This window comes from Cynocephalus volans, chromosome 9, assembly GCF_027409185.1.
Source record: "Cynocephalus volans isolate mCynVol1 chromosome 9, mCynVol1.pri, whole genome shotgun sequence".
NCBI classification, from domain to species: domain Eukaryota; kingdom Metazoa; phylum Chordata; class Mammalia; order Dermoptera; family Cynocephalidae; genus Cynocephalus; species Cynocephalus volans.
The window spans coordinates 23,294,781-23,316,087 of NC_084468.1; the positions used below are offsets into that span (position 1 = coordinate 23,294,781).

Here is a 21,307-nt window from a genome sequence, read left to right on the forward strand (position 1 = left end):
AGGAGATGGAGAGGGAGCCCGGCTCTTGGGAAGGGTGTTTGCCTCTGGGATGAGGAGGGGCCTGGTGCACGGATCCTGCTGTGCGTCTGTGCTGGGCGCGCCCCAGGAGTTTGGGATTTATTTATTTGCAGGAAGATGAAATCAAATAACATCGGCAGACAAAGTGCGATGCGTTTATCCTAAGCCAAGAACACGCTTAGAATACACGCCCAGAGATTGGGGCCAGTTATCCCCGAGGTAGGACCACGTACTTGTGTGTCCGGCACCGCGCAAACGCTTCCTCTGTCCTTTACTCTTTCGTCGCCACCAACAGTCTTGTGGGGCGTGCTTTATCGTGTCCACAATTTACAGATGGAGAATCTGAGAACGGGTTAACCTGCCCGTAGGTCACACAGCTGGAAAGTGGTGGAGTAGCCGTTTCTACCAGATTTGTCTGATTTCAAAGCTCAGTGTTGCCCCTGAGACGCTTAAAGTCAGGACGATGAAAATGAGACAGTAAAGAAGTTCTGTAAATAACTGGCAAATGGTGAGGTTTGGACGTTAAGAAGTATGGGCTGGGCAGTAGGAGTTGGGTAGGTGTTAAGGAAAAGGGTTTCTAGGTAGATTTTGAATGGGACTTGGCAAGAGGAAAGGAGGGAAGAAGCTTTTGGGTGGTGAGGGAAAGGAAAGGGAAAGCGAAGGCCTGGAGTTGGGACAGGAAACCTGAGAAGAAAGGCAAGTGGTTGACTCAACTGGAGCCTTGTGTTTATGTGTGGCTTGCGGAAAACAAGCATCTAATTCTAGGGATGGGCTTTTCTTCCAAAGCAGTGGACTTTCTCTTTTCTGTATTTAGGTGTATTTTGTGATGCACAGTGACGCTGTATGCCTATTCAGCAAGAAGGTGCATTCCAGCCACTTATTTAAGCCAGAAACTTTGGTACATGTGACAAAGACAAGACATGAGATGGAGGATTTATTTCTGGTCTCGTCAGTGCTTGCCAGTTCCCTATCTCCTTTGTGGCTATAACCCCAAATTCAGTACTTTCTCATTGCCAGCGCCCTCCCTATCTTTAAAAGAAGAAGAAGAAGAAAAAAAAAAAATACTCTTGTCATCTTGTTTAAAGAAGTTTGGTCCCGGTGATTTGCTAATTTGTTCATGGTTTTATCCTGTTGTTATTGCTGTAACAGAGTTTGCACTACCCAATTTAGCAACTGATGACTATTTTGTATTAGCCTCTAATTGTTTAATGGGTGCAAATTTTATCTCTTAAGCAAGATCATAAGATTCTCCAGGTAGGGTCTGGGCTGTCTGTGTTATGTCCCTGAGTTCTGACTTAACTGACTTTTTCAAGTGTCTCATTTTCTTCTGAATCCCCACCGCTCGGTATCCTGCCTGGCACGTGGTGAGCACTCAGTAAATATTGAGTGAATGAAACGAAGCCTCCTAAAGAGCAGGAAACAAGCCTGTTATTTTCTTTATATTTTCCCGGTACCCTGGCATCATTTCCTTGCGGTGGGCATTTGGCAAATATGTGACTCTATTGTTGCACTTTTCAGCAGGGGAAATATAATCTATCTGTTGCTCTATAAGGAATTGCCACCTGAACACCATGCCCCCAAGAAGTCTGTCAATAATTGTTGATGGATTCATTAGCCTCGAAGACACTCTTGATTCTTTTGTGAAGTGTGCATCTCCCCTTCCACAACGAACAGTATTCATGGTTATCTTGGCCAGGCTGCCTAAGAAATTCTTTAGGAGATTGTGTAATTCGAGTATCTTTTTGACTTAAGAAAGCAAACGAATAAAAAAATCAAAACTCCAAATCAAGAACAAAACCTGATAGCAAATTGTGCTTAAGAATCGTTATCTGCAAATATTAAACAACTTTGTGACCCTGGGAGAGAGAGTGCCCGTGTGTGTGTTTGTGTGTGTGAATTCTCAGGGCTTTAAATTTACAGGGCTTTACATTTATAGTGACACTGTTGAGCACTTCATTTTATATTTGAAGGGAGGTAGCCTGAAAATGTGTTGGCAGAGCAAGACTCTGGTTCTTTTTTCTACAACCAATTAAGCCGGGTCTGAGCAGAATCTGCAACAGAAAGCAGTTTTTGGGTGCATAGAAACTTTGCTTCATTCCAGGTAGGTGAAGCTAAGTCAAGTGTACGCCATCATTGTTCTATCAACCTGTTCAGCTGACGTCAAAGATTCTACGAGATGGGGTGAGGGTAGAAAGAGATGTCTGAACGTAGGACAGTCAGTGTGAGAGCAAACCCTCTTCAATCTTTCCATTCAGTGGCTGCTAAATCTGGCCAATCTCCCACTTATTAACTGTGGGACCTTGGGAACAAGTTACTTCATGTTTCTGGGCCCTAGTTTCCTCATTTGTAAAATGGGGATAACAATAATACTTTGAGTTACAGTGTATAAATTTGCAAAGCTCTTAGAGAAACGCCTGGCACACTGTCACATAGCAAGCGCTTTGTTAAATGTTTGACAAGTAAATACAACGCTAGGCTCTGCTAACCTCCACTTCTACACGGCCAGCCATTGTAAGCCCCACCTATATTGAAATTATGGGGACGCCGTTGTTTCCGATAACAAGGTTTTCCTGACCCATGCAATTATTTTTGCTGCCCTCCACACGGGTATATCACGCCCTAAAAATTTGGGATGTCGGTACTTTTCTCCCAGCCCACTTGCTGCTACCCCACGCCCAATCGCACTGGGGGCATAGGTGGGGGAGGGAGGCAAGCCCTCCCTCTTCCCCACCCCCTATCCTGGCGGCTCGCTTGAGCGTTAGAAACCACCTCCGGCACTCCCGTCGGACCGGGAACGGTCCGGGGGCGGGGCCAGGGCGCCGCGCATGCGCAGTGCAACAGCGCCGCGCTTGCGCCGTGGAGGGGCTGAGGCGGGCGGGGGATTGGTGCATACGAGCGAATGTGTGAGGCGAGGAGGCGTCGCGGCCGAGCGTGGTACTACGGCCAGCGCGGGCCGGAGGGGGCGGGGGGATGCGCCGCGGCGGCGGCGCGGACGCTGTGGCTGGTGTTGGCGGCGCCAGAGCAGCGGATCCCGGTCTCGCCGCGGCAGCAGTGCGAGTGTCGTGCACGGCCCGAAGACGCTGTACCTTAATGCCCCCCACCTTTTTTTTTTTTTTTTTAAATAACCGGAACCAATGAACGCAGCCGGGAGCCGTGCTCCGGAGGCCGCCGGTGCCGGAGGGATCGGGCTGGAGCCCGGCGGCAGCCCGCGTCTGAGGCGGCGGGGGCAGCCCGGGGAGTCGCCAGCGGCGGCGGCGCCTCGCGGAGAGGGCGAGTGGCCGGCGGCCGGGGCGCCGCTGCGCTTTTACCCCGTTCTTCCTCCGCGCCCTTATCCCGCTGCGAATCCCGGCCCGGCCTGGGGCTGGCTGCGGCGGCGGCGCTGGGCTGCGCTGCTGCTGCTCGGGCTGCTGGCGGCTGGAGCGGCGGACGGATGCGAGCTGGTGTCGAGGCACCTCCGCGGGCGGCGGGCGACGGGCTCTGCCGCGGCTGCCGCTTCCTCTCCCGCCGCGGCGGTGGGCGACAGTCCAGCGCTCATGACAGGTGAGGGTCCGGGGGGGCGCCGGGAGGGGCTCGGCCGGCCGCAGCCGGACCCCCCAATTCCCCGAGGCGCCGGCGATTCGACGGCCCCGGTCAGTCGGCGATGCCGAGCCCGGCGCCCGGATGCCGGCGCCCTGGCAGCTGCTTCGTCGCGGTCCCCTACACTCTGGACGCCTCTTCTCACCCCGACACCCCGCCCTCGTCCGATCCTCTCGACTGCACTCGCTTCCCCGCCCTTCAGCTGGGCTCCCCGATCTTCCAAGCCGAGCAATGCGGTGGTTTCTCTTTCATGCTGCAGAAGAGCCAGCAGGGTCTGCAGGGTACTGGGGTTTTTTTGTTTGTTTGTTTTTTTGAGGCTGCTAGAAAAAGTCAGCAGCAGCAGCAATGCGGTATTGATTCTGCTTCTGGTGCTGCTTTTGCAAAGGCAGCTGGCAGCGAGTCTCACCGGATCAAAGCCCCGCTGAGAGGCTGCTAAAAAGGATTTTTTAAGAGCCATAATATCTAGTGGTATTAGTGGTTCCGTAGTAGTATGCAGGAACGTCTAAGTCTAATGTGTATGTTTTGAGGTGTAGAAGGAGGCCGTTTTAAATTATTTGCTGATGGGAGCATCACTGGGTGACGAAGGGTGCAGAAAAGCTCAGCAGGTAACCAGAAATATACCCAAGATTTAGTAAGTGCAGGATATTCGGGGCTTGTATTTGAGCAGAGCAGTTCTGATAGACCGCACCAGCACCTTTTAAAAATTTAGAACGTTCTCGCAAATATGGAAAGCTTGAAAACATGTTTGGTAAGGTTAAGGAGAAAATTGTGTTCTTTCAAAGCCTTCCACTGTCATGCACAACTGATCTGTTGTGATTTTAAGTAATGTAAGGATACTGAAGTGATTCCTTTGGGAAAAGTATTGGAGTCATAGTAATACTTTTTTTTTTTTAAGTACTTCATTTATTTATTTTTAAAGTGCATCTGTAGGTTTTCTACATTAATTGCAAGATTAAAAAGGAAAAAAAAGTGGAACAAGATGACCCATCATTAATTTAATCAAAGTCCAACAAGCGTCTGGAAGTTACTAACAGCTGCTCTGAGAAGTGCTCAGGAGCTTTATTATTTAGAGCAAAGCAACTATTGTCTGGGTTCTGTGACACGATATTTACTCTTCTAGACAGAAGAAGGATGTTGGTAAACTTTGTCAAGTGCTTTGGAAGTTGAAGGGTGTAGAACACAATGATCTGCATGTTTAACTTTACCCTGAAACATATAAAGCCCTATTTAGTGGAACTTGAAACAAACCTATCACTGGGTGATTGGGATAAAATCACAGAATAGTCGGTATTAAAAGCATAGTATAGTTTGAATGAGAGGATAGGTTGGATAGTTTTATGCTTGAATAGTTTTTATTCTCCAAATAAAAATTTGGCAAATAACAATGTAGTGAAGAATAGTCATTATCAGGATAGTAACTAAATAAGGCTGTACAGTAATTTGAAGGCGTAATACGTCATGCAGGAAGGGAGGGAGCAGAAATAATTGGGACTTCTAGAAGCTATAGGATTGTGGTTGGTTTCTCGATCAGAAAAGTTTGATTAGTAAGTAAGTGGCTAATGCTTTATTAAAATGTAATTGATGGAAAGGCAAGGGATTCAGAAAATTTAGTATCTACTTACTGCTAACAAATATATTTTATGGTATGTAGGTCATATCAAGAATATTGCTGCAGATGAAATTTTATTTTAATCAGCTGTTTATAATTCTTCCTTTTAAGACTTAAATTTCTCTGTAATTGTTTATGGCATTGTGGGAAAGAAGGTGATTCTTATTGGGGAAAATGTCTGGGGGAAAAAGTCTGATGTATTACAAAAAATGAGTTTAAGATGTAGTGCTTTAAAATAAGTTTTGCTAAGATAATGTTAACCCTGAAATTATTTCTAATGTTCTTATTCTTTCCTTTTGTTAGACTATTGATTTTTAACAAGCTAAACATTTCCATTTAAAGTTTAAAATAATAAAACTACACAACATACAAGTTAAATTGCAGTCATTTCAATAAATTTATGTAAATGCTGGTATCTTGGAGGAGGTAAATTGAAAATCCATGATGAAGTTAGAACGTGCTGAAAATTTCCATTCTTAAGATTGTATGAATAGTGCTTTCTTTTATGGTTCCATTTGTAAATGTTGTGCTAAGCCCGGAACATAATTTATTAGTGCTATTGTACACTTCTAGAAGTAGAACCATTGACTGAACTTACAAAATACTGTGGTGTCATATTCTAGGCAGAGTTAATGGATAAAAATGGAGAATATAAGTTTAAAGAGAACTAAAACGTGAATTTTGAAAATTGAAAATTCTTGAATGAGTTCTGAGAGAAAAATTGTCTGTATGCCTCCTGATTAAAGTTGTCTTAAAAGCTTTGTGAAATGACAGCCAAAATCATTTTTCTCTTTCCCTTACCGGATTGGTATTTTTATCTATCTGTCTGTCTGTCTGTCTGTCTGTCTATCTATCTATCTATCTATCTATCTATCTATCTATCTATCTATCTATCTATCTATCTATCTATCTATCTATTTTGTTTTGGCTTGTCTTTTAAAAATTTTTTATTCATCATTATACAATGTAATCGATTTTTGTGGCCTTTTACCAATTCCTCCCCTTTCCCCTACCCTCTCCCCCTTTCCTACCCCTGGCAACACAGATTGGTATTTTTAATGCTTACCTTTAGAAACTTCATAAGAGTTTGCTGCTTACTAATAAAATCTGGAAAACATTTTTTTTTCCACTGAAATTTGCCTCTCAAGGATTTTAGGGGTTTAGTGTGTTTTAAGAATAAATTGTCTTTAAGTCACCTATCCTTTGCTTAGTTTTAAGCAAGCAAAGTGTTCCTATAAAGAGAGGGGCTATGACAAATGATCAAACTAAACAGACCCATTGTCATAATGAATATAGGTTTATGTTTTCCTTTTTTATATTTTTCAGAATTCAGTGTGCAGATGTTTTTGATAAGGTGGGTCAGTATTTATAATGTTACACAGTAAGGGTTTTGCATTATATATGTATATATTTTAGGGTTCTTACTTTGAAAGTGATTGAAATTAAAAGCAATTTAAGGATTCAAAACATTACTTTTGTTTTTTCTTTTTTGCCTAACAGATTTAGAATCAATGAATTGATCCCAGTGGAAAGTGACTGATCTATCCAGATATGGTTCCTGAGAAATAGTTTATGCAAAGGCAATGACTCTTTACCACAGTTCTTTATTGTGGGAAAATAGGCAGAATAATTGAAACAATTTTTTTTTTCATATATGTAATTAATTGTTTCAGAATTTTAAAAAGCATTTTTACTTTTATTAATTTGGTATGTTATTAGAAATATAAAATGTGTATTTTAAAACATGTCTTTTAGAAGTATTACTATCTCAGTGAAAATCTAAAATATTCTAAGTTCAAAGTATAATACCATTTAGAAGGGTGACCTTACCCAGTAGTGTGAAACACATCTATGTTGTGGAGCATTCATTAATTTAGATAGAAAATGTCTCAAGTTAGTATGATTGTCATTGGAAAAATTTCAAGCTGAACTTTTAATTATCCTGCACTTTGCATTCTAACATTTATCTAGTAAATGTGGTCACCTTATTTATTTATTTATTTTTATTAGTGCTTGGCATGAGTGTGGTGTACATATGTTGCTTAACATCTTACAATGAATTTACATGTGTTAATGTGTACATTGTGACGTTAAACTCACAGCATAGTTCACATAGTACTAGAAACCTTTGTTCTTTTGTGAAGATGCCCTTTCTGAATTTATGAATTTATGATTTTCTAAAGCCTTCTTTGATGGTCTTCTGCTGTATCCTCTTTTTCCTTCCCCATAGTTATCATTACCAGTCCTCATCTTCACTAGTCTTTGGCCATTCCTGTTAGTCGTATTGCTTTTGCTAAGCACAAGATTAAAGTCTGCTTGTATCTATTTGATGTAGTTTATTTTGAACATTTAAGAATTAGCAGTAGTCTTATGAATCTGGAAACATTGCATCCCTTGGTACTCTTAAAAATGCCATGGCAGAACTGACTGGTCCCTGCTGGGAGTCTTATGGCACAGGAATAACTCACAGGGCCAGTTGAAAAAGTGGGTTTAAGATTTAGTTTTATTTTCTGCAAAAGGATGATCTGACACAGGAATTCTTTAATTAATGAAAGGCTTGCTTTGTGGCTGGATACATACTAATGTTTTTAGATTAAGTTAGACTTTTCTTTTGCATAACTATATCAGGCACTTTGGGTATTGTCATAATCATTGATAATATGGTGTGGACACTTTAAAATGATGCCTGGAGATCTGTATTTATGTATATGGTAGTTAAAGTATAAACTGGTTAATGTTAAAGTTAATAGCTAATAGCTGGATTAGCAAGCCAGTTTTGACTTTCACTAGTGTTTGAACCTTAGCTTGTTAAGATCTACCTATGAGATTACTTCTGGTTGATTAGGTTTCATCAACCAAGCAATTTTTAAGAAAATGCAGACTACCACATACTAGGAATGGGAAAGAACACAAAAAAGACTTAAGACATAGGTCTGCCTGTTGGGAACTCAGACTGGTAGGTGTTAGGTAATAATAGGTATATTTATTAAAGTGTTACTAGATGTCAGTACAAGTATAGTGCTAAGTGCTTTATATACATCACTGCTTTTGATTCTGAGACTAACCCTGCTAGATAACTGCTTTTATCTTCATATAAGAGATGAGGAAACTGATGCAGGCTGATCTTACATAACTTGCTCAACATCACATCTAGTATAAGAGATGAGGAAACTGATGCAGGATGATCTTAGGTAACTTGCCGAAGATCACACCTAGAGTTAGACATTGACCTGCATTTCTTTGATTCCAAAGTTTCAGTTCTTAACTGGTGTGTGGTATGCATCCTTATACACACAACCGAACATAATATGAGACTGTGATTAGCACCACAGTGGGCTGCAAAATTTTGGGGAAAGGAAGAGGCTGTTAGCAAATATTACTTGGAGGAGAATAGGTTGGGAGCTGGACCTCGATGTATAGATAGGACTTCATGTGAAGATGAGCAAAAAATCTTTCTAGGAGGAATATGCAAGAATAAGGAGTAAATTAATAGTTTTCTTTTGAGTTAAGCATAGGGTGTATTAGAGTGATGGGAAATGCAAGGAGATTGTTGGGGCCAAACTGTCCTTTCCTTCAGTATTCCCTAGTGTATTCACTATGTGTCAAAATGTCAGCACATCTGAGACTGGGGTACTCAGCCATGTATTGGGGAGTAGGGGAACTGTAGGAAAAATATGGTACATTTTCTTGGCATGTTCATTTTGCTAGGTTATGTGGGAAACAAACATTAAATATTTAACCAGTGGTCATTTAAAACATTTAAAAAATACTAAACTTGTTCGTGTTATGGAGAATGCAAATCTACTTTAAAGGTAACAAAAGCATTTTGAACTTCTGTAGTGTTTTGTTCATAGACCCTTGGAGTTCTGAATCTATTATCTTGTCTTTAGGCGTTGGGAGGCACTGTGGTTTTTGAACATGGGAGTAACACGACCTCTGCGTTTGAGGAAGCTGATTCTGGGTAGATGAAAGTGAAGAGGTAGTAGACGTAAGGAGGCCAGTTAGAAACTATATGGAAGGAGAGGTCTTGAAGGTTTAAATTATGCTGTGGGTATGAAAATGTTTAGAGGAAGTTTTATAAAATTTGTTTTATTCTTAAGTTAGGAAGGAATTCAACTATTATTTATAGGAAGTCTAAGAAATAGAAAATTACAGTAATGTTAAACACGTAGAGTTTGTAGAATAATTTAAATTGGTACATGCCCTTGAAAAATCCAAAAAGAAACACACTGTCATAGAGTATCTTCTTAATTTTTGAATGTGCCAATTTATTAATATAAAATTTAGTTATTTTTGTATATGATTGGGTTTACATGATTTACAAAATTAACAAAAACAGTTGCAAATATATTTGCTAATTGACAAATAATCCAGAAGACTTTTGATAGCCAAGGCAATATATTTGCTGTAAGATGCTTATATAAAGCTTTTTGTATTCTATATTAAAAAATTTGTGTTTATTTCTTAACGAAGTATGTTTCCAGGTTGAACTGTTAGAATGTCAGAGTTGAACTCTCCTCCAATCTCCGGATCTGTGAATAGTAGTGTCTGGGAAACTGGCACATCATTTGTTTCAAAGTTGACTTTTGAATTTAATTACTGTGTGAATTTCAAGTTTGATCTATAGCTGGTGATTTCTAAAGCCATGTCTAAATGGTTTGTTCTCCTCATCTATTTAGATCTTTATATAATTCAGTCTTCATACTTTCTAATTCTACCTTCAGTAACTGCTTTCTTTGACTGGTTTCATTATTGCTAATTTTAAGAGTGGTTCTCTCCTAAATTCTCTGTTCTCAGGCTTCTGTTCCTCTAGTGTAGCTGAACATTTCCTCCTCAGAGAATTTCATTACTAGGAAAATTCTAAATTGGGGGTAGGGAACCCCAAGCCAATGACTGATTTGACTTTTGGCTTTATTTCATTTGGCCCTCAAGGTAATACTGCACATCATCATGGCAACAGCCCTGAGAGTAATTTCCTTCCTGCTAGGCTTTGTCAGCCATACTGTTTAAGTGAAACAACTTTAGGATTAAGACAGAGCAATTCTGGAATGTTTAATAGTGGCTATTCCATGTTTTGTTAAAGATAGTGGTACCTCCCTGCCCCCCTGCACCCCCTCCCGCACAGGTACAGTGAACCACAGAGCCTGGCAAGAACAGTTTACTTGGGATGACATTCATCGCAGAACCCAAGTGCCTGTATCTGTCCAAGTGTTTCTTTCATATGAATTTGTCTTTATGTGTGCTTATGGATCTTGGCCTCTGCGTAATTTTCTCTTTTTTTCTCTAGTCTTTTTTATTTTCTTTTTCTACCTCTCTCTTTTATTTTCCTAAACTTGCCGTTGTATGGAACTGAAACACTTCAAAAACTATTTTACTGAATTAAGTGCTGGTTTTTTAATTTTTAAAAGTACTTTAAATGAATATCTTATTTATGTGATTACAAAATACTAAATAACTTCATCAAAAGCCCTAGAGTAACAAAAGTGATTTATATTTGTTTCTTAAATGATTCTTAATAAGTAAAAAAGGTTTTTAAAAACCTTTGAAATTTTTATCTGCTACTTATCACACTGTACATTTCAAAGAGCCATGTTTTTGTTCTCATGTTTTTTTCCACTACTGTTTTTCTTTCCTTTTTAAAAATATCTAATGTTGAATAACTAAATATTCTTAATCCTCCTCCTTCTTTATTCCAGTTCTCCAGCAATAAACCTCTAGCTTTTCCATTAATGACACATATGTAATTTTCCCTGTTTCTCCAGTGTCTTGAACTGTTGTCATCTTTAGCTCTTCTACTTTGCCACACATGTCCAGACTGTGTTAATCCTGGCTTTTTCTTTCTTTGTACCAAATTAAAACAAACAAGCAAAAATGACTTTAAATCTTTGTCCAACTGTAGGTATAGGTACCATTTACTATTTTTGAATTTGCCTTTTTAAATATATCCTCTAATGTGCATTTGGTGTTTGATTTTTGGTCTGTCATAGTGGGTTCTAAAAAGAACTCTGTAGGGTTAAAGAGAGAAAGTCAGTCTTTGGTGAATGTGTGTATGCGTGCGTATGGTTTAAACATTATTTAGTGACCGTTTTGTGCTAGCCATAATGTGAGGAGCTGGGGATATAAAGATGCTGAAATTTACCTTTTTTTTTTAACCAGGCAGGAACAATATAAACCTGAAAATTGCCTGGCAGTGGATTGCATAATCTAAAAAAATATATACATATTTAGTTTTTTTAAAAGGGGACTATTCTGGTAGTTTATCTAGTAGCATTGCTGCATTTACTAAAAACATTTAGTAGAGGTATCTGCACTCCTTTGTTCTAATCAGCATTATTCACAATAGCCAAGTTATGGAAACAACCTAAATGTCTCTCAGTGGAAGAATGGATAAACCGTGATACACACATACGTGCATACACACACACACAGAGGAATATTATTCAACCTTAAGAAGGAAGGAAATCCTGCCATTCACAACAGCAGATGAACCTGTAGGACATTATGCTAAGTGAAATGACCCAGACTCAAAAGGACAAATACTACATCATACCGCTTGTATGTAGAATCCAAAAATGACAAACTTATAGAAACAGAAGAATGGTGGTTACCAGGAGCTGGGGAGTGGAGCATATAAGGAGATGTTGGTGAAGAGGCACAAAGTTCTAGTATGCAAGATAAATAAGTTCTGGATATCTAATGTACAACAATGTGACTATAGTTAATAGTATTGTATAGTATTGTGTACTTGAAATTTGCTAATAGGGTAGACCAAGTGTTTTTACCACACCGAAAAAAACCCCCCCACCCCCCCCAAAGAAACTAAGGATGTGAGGTGATGGTTTTGTTACTTAGCTTGATTGTTGTGAATATTTCACAAAGTATACATATATCAAATCATCAAGTTGTACACCTTAGATATATATACTTTTTAATTGTCAACTATATGTCAGTAAAGTTATAAATAATATATATATGAATAATTTTTGGAAGATTTTTTTGTTACACATTTGCAACGTTAAAAATAAATCTCCCTTTCCCCTTCTTTGGAACAAGGTGAATATAAATAAATGTTATTTTTTATTCATTCTTTTGTATTACTTTTCTTTTTCGTTAAAAAGCAAACAGAAATGATAAAATTTTGTGATACCCTAATTTGATTGTCACACATTGTATACATGTTTTGAATTATAACTCTGTGCCCCATAAATATGTATGATCAATATGTTTTAATTAAAAAAAATCCTAACCAAAAAAAAAAAAAAAGCAAACAAAAAAGTAAGCAAACAAAGTCTTCTGTGTGCCTGATACCAGTTAGATGTTTGGGATTTCAAGAGCAATAAGATATTGACCCTGCCCTATAGTTTACTGGAAGGTGTACTCACTTAAAGGGTGGTGATACAATGTGACAAGGGTTTAAGGGCATAAAGGTTTGTGCTGTATTTTACTGAATTACAAAGATAGAGTTCCTAAGTTTGATGTGGAGAAGTGGATTATTAGTAAAGAGTTTTTTATTTGTCTTCTCAACAGTAGAGGTATGTGCCGAGAATGTATGAGTTTGTCACATAGGGAAGGGCATAGTGGAAAAACCCAAAGGTGTGAAAGGAGGAAGCTGAATGGGGAAAGACATGTAGACATTGGCATTTTAGAATGCTGGATGTGATTGTGAATTACCACATACCCAGGATGACAGAATGAATGGTGAGCATGCTTGCAGTGCACCAACACCAATATTTGCATGTGGGATTCAGATTTTTGCCAGACATTTTGTATGTTTTGTCTCATTTAATCCTTAGAGAATCCTTGTGAGGTTATCATCATCCCCATAATAAGTCTACATACAATGGAGATTTAGGACTGCTTTCACATAGTGTGTACCTTAAAAATCCTGCAGTGCCAAGGATATTTATGTTAAAGCATAGGGTGTGATTGGAGTTGAATCAGGAAGTGGGGCTGGAGAAGTAGCAGAATTAAGGATTGCAATTAATGTTAAATCCTAGATCTTTATTGTCTAGGGCATTATGAGTTCCTTCTTCATTTATCTTTGGTAAATAACAAAATTTTGCTATTAAGTATTCTGGGATCTTAAAAAACTCCTATAAAATATAATTTCTGAGGCCCACTAATACAAGTTATGTATTTAAGTGTGGTTTTTAAAAATCATACACAATAAATGAGTAATTTGTATTTGTGCTTTGTTTTTGTGAATATTCCTTAAAGATGAAATGTAGTTTTTAAGAAGCATAACATCTTATTTCTTGAACTTTTAGCCTAAATCTGTTTCCACTTTTGTATGGTATGATTAAGCGAGCAGCTTTTAGACTAGAGCAAGATTTCCTGGATTTGAATCCCAGTCTGAGAGTAGTTTTGTGATTTTGGCTAGATGACTTAACTTATTACTGCCTAAATTTCCTTATTGCTAAAATGGGGTTTGAAGAATACATGAGTTAATCCATGCAAAGTACTTAGAACAGATCCGGGCATGTGTAGCTATTCAGTTGTTGTTGACTTATTGTTTTTCTTTTTATCTATAGATACAGAAGTAGGAGGATAGTTGTAGATATGTGCTGTGATTTATGAAGTATTTTTAAGATGTTTTGTGTTGCATTTAAAAAGGTATGAAGGCATAGCTTGAGGCACTTCTGTGATCTAAATAACCAGACTGTTAATGGTCTGAATTAGTTAAAACTTTGTAGAAACACAAAGCTAAGTATAGACAGTGAGATTGAAAAGTACTATAATATTTCAGAAATTTAGTTGTGCCATTAGCTTAAGTCATTTTGTACCTTATTATTTTATATGACATAAAGATTTAAAGTATTGTGCAGTTGAATTGTCAGGCTTAAAAATCTTTAATTTCTGGGCCAACCCCGTGGCGCACTCGGGAGAGTGCGGCGCTGGGAGCGCGGTAGCGCTCCAGTCGCGGGTTCAGATCCTATATATGGATGGCCGGTATGCTCACTGGCTGAGCGCGGTGCGGCCGGTCAAAAAAAAAAATCTTTAATTTCTGAGTATAAAGGCTTGTTATAGAAAATTTAGAACATACTGAAAAGTAAAGTAAAAGTAGAAAATACATCTGCCTCAACAACTAGACATAACTATAGCATCAAAATTTTATTTTTTTTACAGACTTTTTCAGATATGTATGTATATTTATATATATTTAATAGGCTTATAGTTATTTTTAATATGAAATTAATACATTTCTGAAAGACATGTATATTACAGATATATACTAAGTATTGGGGACATAATGATGAATGAGATTGATGAGGTCCTTCTTCCCATGGAACTTGTATTTCAGTTGGGCAGATAGAAAAAAACAAATGATATTTAAGTTGTGAGAAATGCTGTTAAGGAACAAAAGAAATATAAAACAGAAAATAATGTGGATGATGTGGGGATAACTACTAATTTAGGTAGGCTGGATAGGGAAGGCTTCAGAAGAAGTCACATATAAGGTGGTATCTGAAGAATAGTAAGGAGCCAAGTCTGAAGAGTTGGGAAAGAGTGTTCTACACCGTTAATAGCTTGGACAAAGACCTTGAGGCAAGAAACAATTTGAATTATTTGTGGAAGTGAAAGAATATCATTTTGCCTGAGCTGCTTTGAGGGAGGGAGAGAGTAGCCTGAGATCTGGCTATAGAAGAGGGAGGGGCCAGATGGTATGGAGCATCATAGACCTTGTTACCTTGTCTGGGTTTATTCAGAGGGTAATAAGCATTTTAAGGAGGGGAGTGAGTGAAGTGATATGATTTATTTATTTATTTGATTTGGCCTGCATGATATTTTGTTTTCATGGTGAAAAATACATAACATAAAATTTTCTGTCTTAATCATTTTTAAGTGTACTGTTCAGTAGTGTTGAGTATATTAACATTGTTGAGAGACATCTGCAGAACTTTTTCATCTTGCAAAACTGAAATTATACCCATCAAACAACTGCCTATCCCTCTTTCTGCTCCCCCCAGCCCCTGGTAATAACCAATTTTACTTTTGTTTCTATGAGTTTGACTACTTTAGGTACTTTGTGTAAGTGGAATCATATAGTATATGACTTATTGTGGCTGGCTTTTTTCATTTAGCATAATGTCCTCAAGTTTCATGTATGTTATAGCATATGACAGGATTTCCTTCTTAAGGCCTAATGATATTCCGTTTAATGAATGTACTACATTTTCTATAGCATCTTTCTTTTAAAAGTTGTACCATAGCTTCATGATACTTTTTGACTTGAAGGTTTGTCTTTGTAATTTATTGTAGTTGTTGATACTTTACGTTTGTATAGTGATTAAAGTCTTATAAATATTACTTTGACTCAGTGTGGCCAATGTCTTATAAATATTACTTTGACTCAGTGTGGCCAACACTTTAAAATGTATGGGTAATTAGTCTAGAGTAGAGTATGATTTAATCATTGATATCTATTCTTATCTAAGATGTCTTTATTGGCATTTGAAAAATTTTATGCATTTATACTTTTAGGAAGAACTGTGGCACATCTTTATTTGTGACTGCTAACTTCTAGTGGTAGAATGTTTAGGATCAACTTTCAGTTCTTCATTTACATAAACTGAGCAGTTATGATTAATATATTACTGATTTGGCTTAAGTTGTGAAATCTTCTATACTTTGATAATTTCACATCTTTTTGAAAGATTTAGTGAGATTAAAATGAGGTGATTATTAAATAGGTTGGAATTTGATTCAACTTGTACTCTCTGAGTTTAAAAAGACATTTAAAAGGTGCTGGTTAGTGTGAAATTAGGAATAGTAAAGTCAGTAAGTTTTAGGCATCGACTGTGAGGTTACATTGTGCTATTTAGTTGGGGAATATATTTATTAAACAAATATTTGAATGCCTGCTGTGTGCTAGATACTTTATAGGTGTTGGAAAATAGTAGAAAATTAAACTAATGAAGTCTCTGCTCATGATTTCACTTTTAATGCTCTGGTTATTTGTCCTACAATTGTAGTTTTGCTATATATAGTATGTGATCTTAGAACAAATTGGCAACTTTCTCATTTTATGATTGCCACTGATCCCAGTTTCTAGATTCCTTTAATTAAAGCTGAGTGGCACATTGGTTTTATTTATGAATCTTTTTACTCATTTATAATATCAGTTATACGAGTCAGAATGATAAATCTTTTGAGTCTTATACAAAGCATATACATGTATTCTCAGTATCAACTTTAACCGAGTTTTCTAGACCTAGAATTAGAACCCAGAACTAGTAACTCCTAATCCTGTGTTGTTTTTGCCATATGCTATATAACTTTTTTGTGGGATCAGTTTTAGAATCTTATTTTTTCTTTGGTGGCTGGCTGGTGTGGGGATCCAAACTCCTGACCTTGGTGTTATAAAACCATGCTGTAATCAGCTGGGCTAACCGGCCAGTCCTATTTTAGAACTTTATAGAAACAAGCAAATATGCTGGTCCTCTGAATTTAGTCAAGTTTATGTATGAATAATATGTGATAACTTCTTTAAACTTGCTTATAAAAATACCTGGTAGCTTTTATAGTCTACTGAAAATTTAGTTTTACATTTTGGAATCTTTAAAAGTTTGTTTTCAGGCAGGTGGCTGGTAGTCATGATAGATTCATCATAAGCCCTGAATATCAAACTGTTAATAATTAGGACTATATTTTTCTTCATATTTTAGATTAATAAAGGAGTAAAAAATTTTATGATGTCTAGGGCTCTAATTTATAATGTAACAACATGAGAATACACTCTGCTCAGGAATGAAAAAATAAGTCTTTGTATTCAGTCAGTCTTTAAGAGTTCTAGATAAACAGCTGTTTTTAGTTAAATACAAATTACAAAGCAAGACATGGTATGCTTATACCATGATTCCTTCCTAATCATGATGGAGATGCTACTGAAAAATCTTAACCTGGTGAAATTTGAAGTTTAAAAACTAAGATCTTGTGGGGAAAAATAGGCTTTGGAATGAGTGTCTACAGCCCCCTTAAAACCCTTATTAATGTTTATATTTGCTGGAAAAAAATACTAGAGTAAAGAATAATTTGCATGTTCTGAATTAGTATGTAAAAAGTTAATTTCCATTTGTTATCCTTTTGTTTTTTACAAGGGAGGGTTCAGAATTTCCTTCTGTAGCTTATGAGATGCTCGAAAACCCATTTTAGGTTGTAGTAGATAGTATGTACATTAAAGGAGCATATTAGTATGTGAATCAGTATCTAGTCCATTGAAAAGTTAAATATCCTTTTTTCTTGTTTCCTGGAATTGTTGATTCACAACTCTTAGGGGTCCACAGTGGTCTCAGACATGTCGATTAACTTGGATCAATAAAATGGAAAAAGCTTTGGGTAAATTTATTCAACAAGTTTTCGAATGTCCCCACTAGTATGGCTGAAACATGTTCAGTAATTCACAGGGTATTGGTAAAATTTGAATTCTTCCTGTAGGGCCCTTATCTGGAGACATAAGGATTTTGGACATTCTGACTTGGCTCTGTTTCCACCACTTAGGTGGGTCTTTGGATAGTTGCACCCTACCAGCTTTCAGACACAGGGCTACACTTTTAAGGCCAGGTGGACTTTGCTTAGATTTCCTTTAACTCAAGATTGCATTTTAAAAGTCACAAGTCTGGCTCTTTTCTGCGTTACTCTTGTCAGTATCTAGATCCCTCTTTTTTCCAGTCACCCTGACACAAATTCTCATAATAGTGGAAATGATAAACTATAAATGAATTTTATGGGTAATAGAATTTTCACAAAATGGAATTATCCCAGAGGATTTACTAAATTCATACACAGTATTTGTTTTTACAACTAATAACTAAATCCTTTATCTATCTATCTATCTATCTGTCTGTCTGTCTGTCTGTCTGTCTGTCTGTCTATCTATCTATCTATCTATCTATCTATCTATTTTAGGTCTCAGGCTTGGTTTATTTTGTCTATAGCATTCACTGACAAAAGTGTTTTTGAAGGTCAGAAATACGTAACAGATTCCTTCGCTTTCTCTCTTCATCCTTCTCCATTCTCCTGAACAACTCCTTTTTAGAAAATCTTGCATTTTAATAGCAGTTGTTTTTTGTTATTATAGTATGTTAGATTAAGCTGACAGTTCTCCTTTTAACAAAAGCTTGGAAAAATTCATGCTCTGCTGTTTTTCTCCCTGCCAAAGATTATAGCAATGTAATTGTCTACTACAGAAGCAGCACTGTAATCATCTTTAACTTTAAAGTAAATTCATTTCAGGAAGATGCTGTGAGACAAACAATTAATAGAGAAAATCAGGGCTCCTAAGAGATTGCAAAGCGATGGATTGCGTTGAAGTACGCCATTGCCAAATTCAATTCCATGTTCAACTTAAGAGTGTATCTGCAACAGAATAGCACTGTATGAGAGTTAGAATCATGTTACATTATGGGAGATAGAACTTAAACATTGCGTAGATTCTTAACACCTAAGAATTCATAGCTCCCCCGAGGCAGCAGGAGTACCACCTTATTATTCTGATTGAACAGTAGAGGAAGCTGTTGTACCAGGCAAAGTCATACTGTAAAAGCATAGTAAATTTCTTAAAGTGCCTTTAAGAAATCGAGACTAGAAAAGACATAAACATCTTCTCAGCCCAACTGATGTCACTGGGATCTTGGAATAGGTCTTAAAAGCCAAAATGTTACTCTGATTTGGAAGATCATTCATTCCATCCCTAGTTGAACTCCATCTTCCATTGTGGTTGTTCCATAATTATTTTTTATCCCCACCCCCACCCCCCAAGGAAACTCATCCGTTGGAGACAGATTTGGATTGGTAAATTTACAGCCTTGGTTTACAGGCTCAGAATTTCCTGAAAATTGAGCACTCGCCTGGAATGATGGGGGAAATGGGAGAAGGAGGAAATTGAATAGTAATGAGCTAAGGCTCTGAATTATAAACTGTCAGTTTTCAGCAAGTTTATTAAATAATGTTCATAAATCCTTTATTTAATGAACTTGCTGAAAAGTGACAGTTTTTTGTCAAAGTAATAGAGTCTGAATATCTACATTAGTGGCTCTTGGAAGGGAACTTAATTATTAAGTTATTAAGTTATTACTTAATTATTGGGTTATGCTTTACAGTTTAGGTTTTTTTTCATCTCTTTTCTGTTTTAGCCCATTTCCTCTAGTTCATGTTTATGGGGAGGTGGTAGATAGTGTGCTGTCTTATTATAGATAATAGAAAATTATTATTATTGTTTTTTTGGTGGCTGGCTGGTATGGGGATCCGAACCTGTGCTCTTGGTGTTACCAACACTACACTCTCCTAAGTGAGCTAATTGGCCAGCACAAGATAATAGAAAATGTTTGTACAGTATCTGCTATGTACATGCTTTCCAACAGTTAATTATTTAAAGCTATATTTTTTGTATAAAGCTTTTGCTTTGATTTGCTTGATTTAAGGTAACGATAACTTCACAATTTTAAGAGTACTTTTTGACCTCCTCGAATCTGTGGTTTGTTGTCTTTCATTAATTTTGGAAAACCTTGGCTGTTCCATATACTTATTTTGTCCTATGTTTTCTCTCTTCTCTCTTTGGGACTCCAGTTTAGTATATGTTAGACTGTTTGATACTGTCCCATGGCTAGAGGGTGCCTTTCTCCGGTTCGTTTTTTAACAGCAAAATTGGCTTTTTTTATTGGATATAGAGTACTGAGCTTTAATTGGTGTATAGATAGGTGTAACCACCACCACAATCAGAATAGGGAACAGTTTTATCACCACCCAAAAACTCCCTCCCACTGCCCCTTTGTAGTTACATCCTCCCCCAACCCCTCATCCCCACAATCACAGATCTGTTCTCTATCACCATAGTTTTGTCTTTTCCAGGATGTCACATAAATGGAACCAAACAGTGTGTGATCTTTTGAGGGGGTCTTCTTTCATTCAGCATCATGCAAGATTCTTCTAGGTTCTTACATTTATCAGTAGCTCATCCCTTTGAAAGGACACTTGGCTTGTTCCCAAGTTTTGCAATTATGAATAGAGCTTGTATAAACATTCACGTACAGGTTTTTATGTAAATATGTTTTATTTCTCTAGAGTAAGAACCAATGAATGGGATTGCTGGGTCATATGATAAGAGAGTGTGTGTAGCTTTATAAGAAACCGCTGAACTATTTTTCCAGAGTGGTCATACTGTTTTCCATTGCCACCAGCAAGCAATGTATGAGAGTTCAGATTGCCTCACATTCTCAACAGCACCTGATATTTTCAGCTTTTACAAAGAACTTTGGGCCTTCTAATAGGTGTGTAGTGATTACTAATCATGGTTTTAATTTGCATTATCTTAATGACAAATGATGCTGAGCATTTTTTCATGTGGTTACCTCTTTGGTGAATGTCTGTTCAAGTCTTTTCCCTATTTTTTTTAAAAACAAAGTATTCTTTTTAAATTTACTTATTTATTTATATTTTATCATTACACAATGTAAACATTTTTTGTGGCCCTTTACCAGTTCCTCCCTAACCCTGCTCCCTCTTCCCCTTTCCCACCTCTGGTGGCCTCAGTTCCATTCTCTCTTTTTTTAAAAAAAAATTTTATTGAATCAAAATTGATTATACATATTTTTGGGGTTCAACGTTGAGATATGTTGATCAAATCAATATTAATAGCATATATATTGTTACCAATTATTCTTTATGTCCCTTATCCAATCTCCCCCCTCCCTCTCCCCCTCTACTTACCCTAGATTTCTTCTGTCCTTCTGAAAGAATAATGGTTACTCTGTTGATTTGTTGCCTAGATGATCTGTCCAATGCTAAGAGGTGTGATCAGGTCACTTAATATTACCATAGAGCAGATGTTTCTTCTGTCACTCTGGAATAGGCTTTGTGGAGAGTGACATCCTCTTTTCTTTATCTCTGCTGGTGACTCTGCTTGTGTCAGTGCACTCCAGTGGCTGATGGACCATCTGTGTAGTGGTTATGGCATCTAGCTGCTTTCAAGGCAGCCATGATTATTATGATAGCTGTGGTGGGCCACCCACATGGAGGTGCTGTTTTTGGCATGCTCCTTTGTACTGGCAGTGTGCCTGGTTTTGGGGGGGTCTGGTCCCCTGCTCTATCCCTTGGGTCCCTGGGCAG

General features: G+C 37.7%; 1 protein-coding gene across 2 annotated transcripts in view; it reads left to right on the plus strand.

Annotated features, from left to right (window-relative positions):
- Positions 1-3,152: 3,152 nt before the first annotated feature.
- The window catches only part of STIM2 (stromal interaction molecule 2), a 133,532-nt gene continuing 115,377 nt past the window's right edge, over positions 3,153-21,307 (plus strand). For both annotated transcript variants that reach the window (XM_063107641.1, XM_063107642.1), the window contains exon 1: positions 3,153-3,558. In XM_063107641.1, coding sequence (XP_062963711.1) covers positions 3,153-3,558 — 406 coding nt within the window. The remainder of the gene's footprint in view (positions 3,559-21,307) is intronic.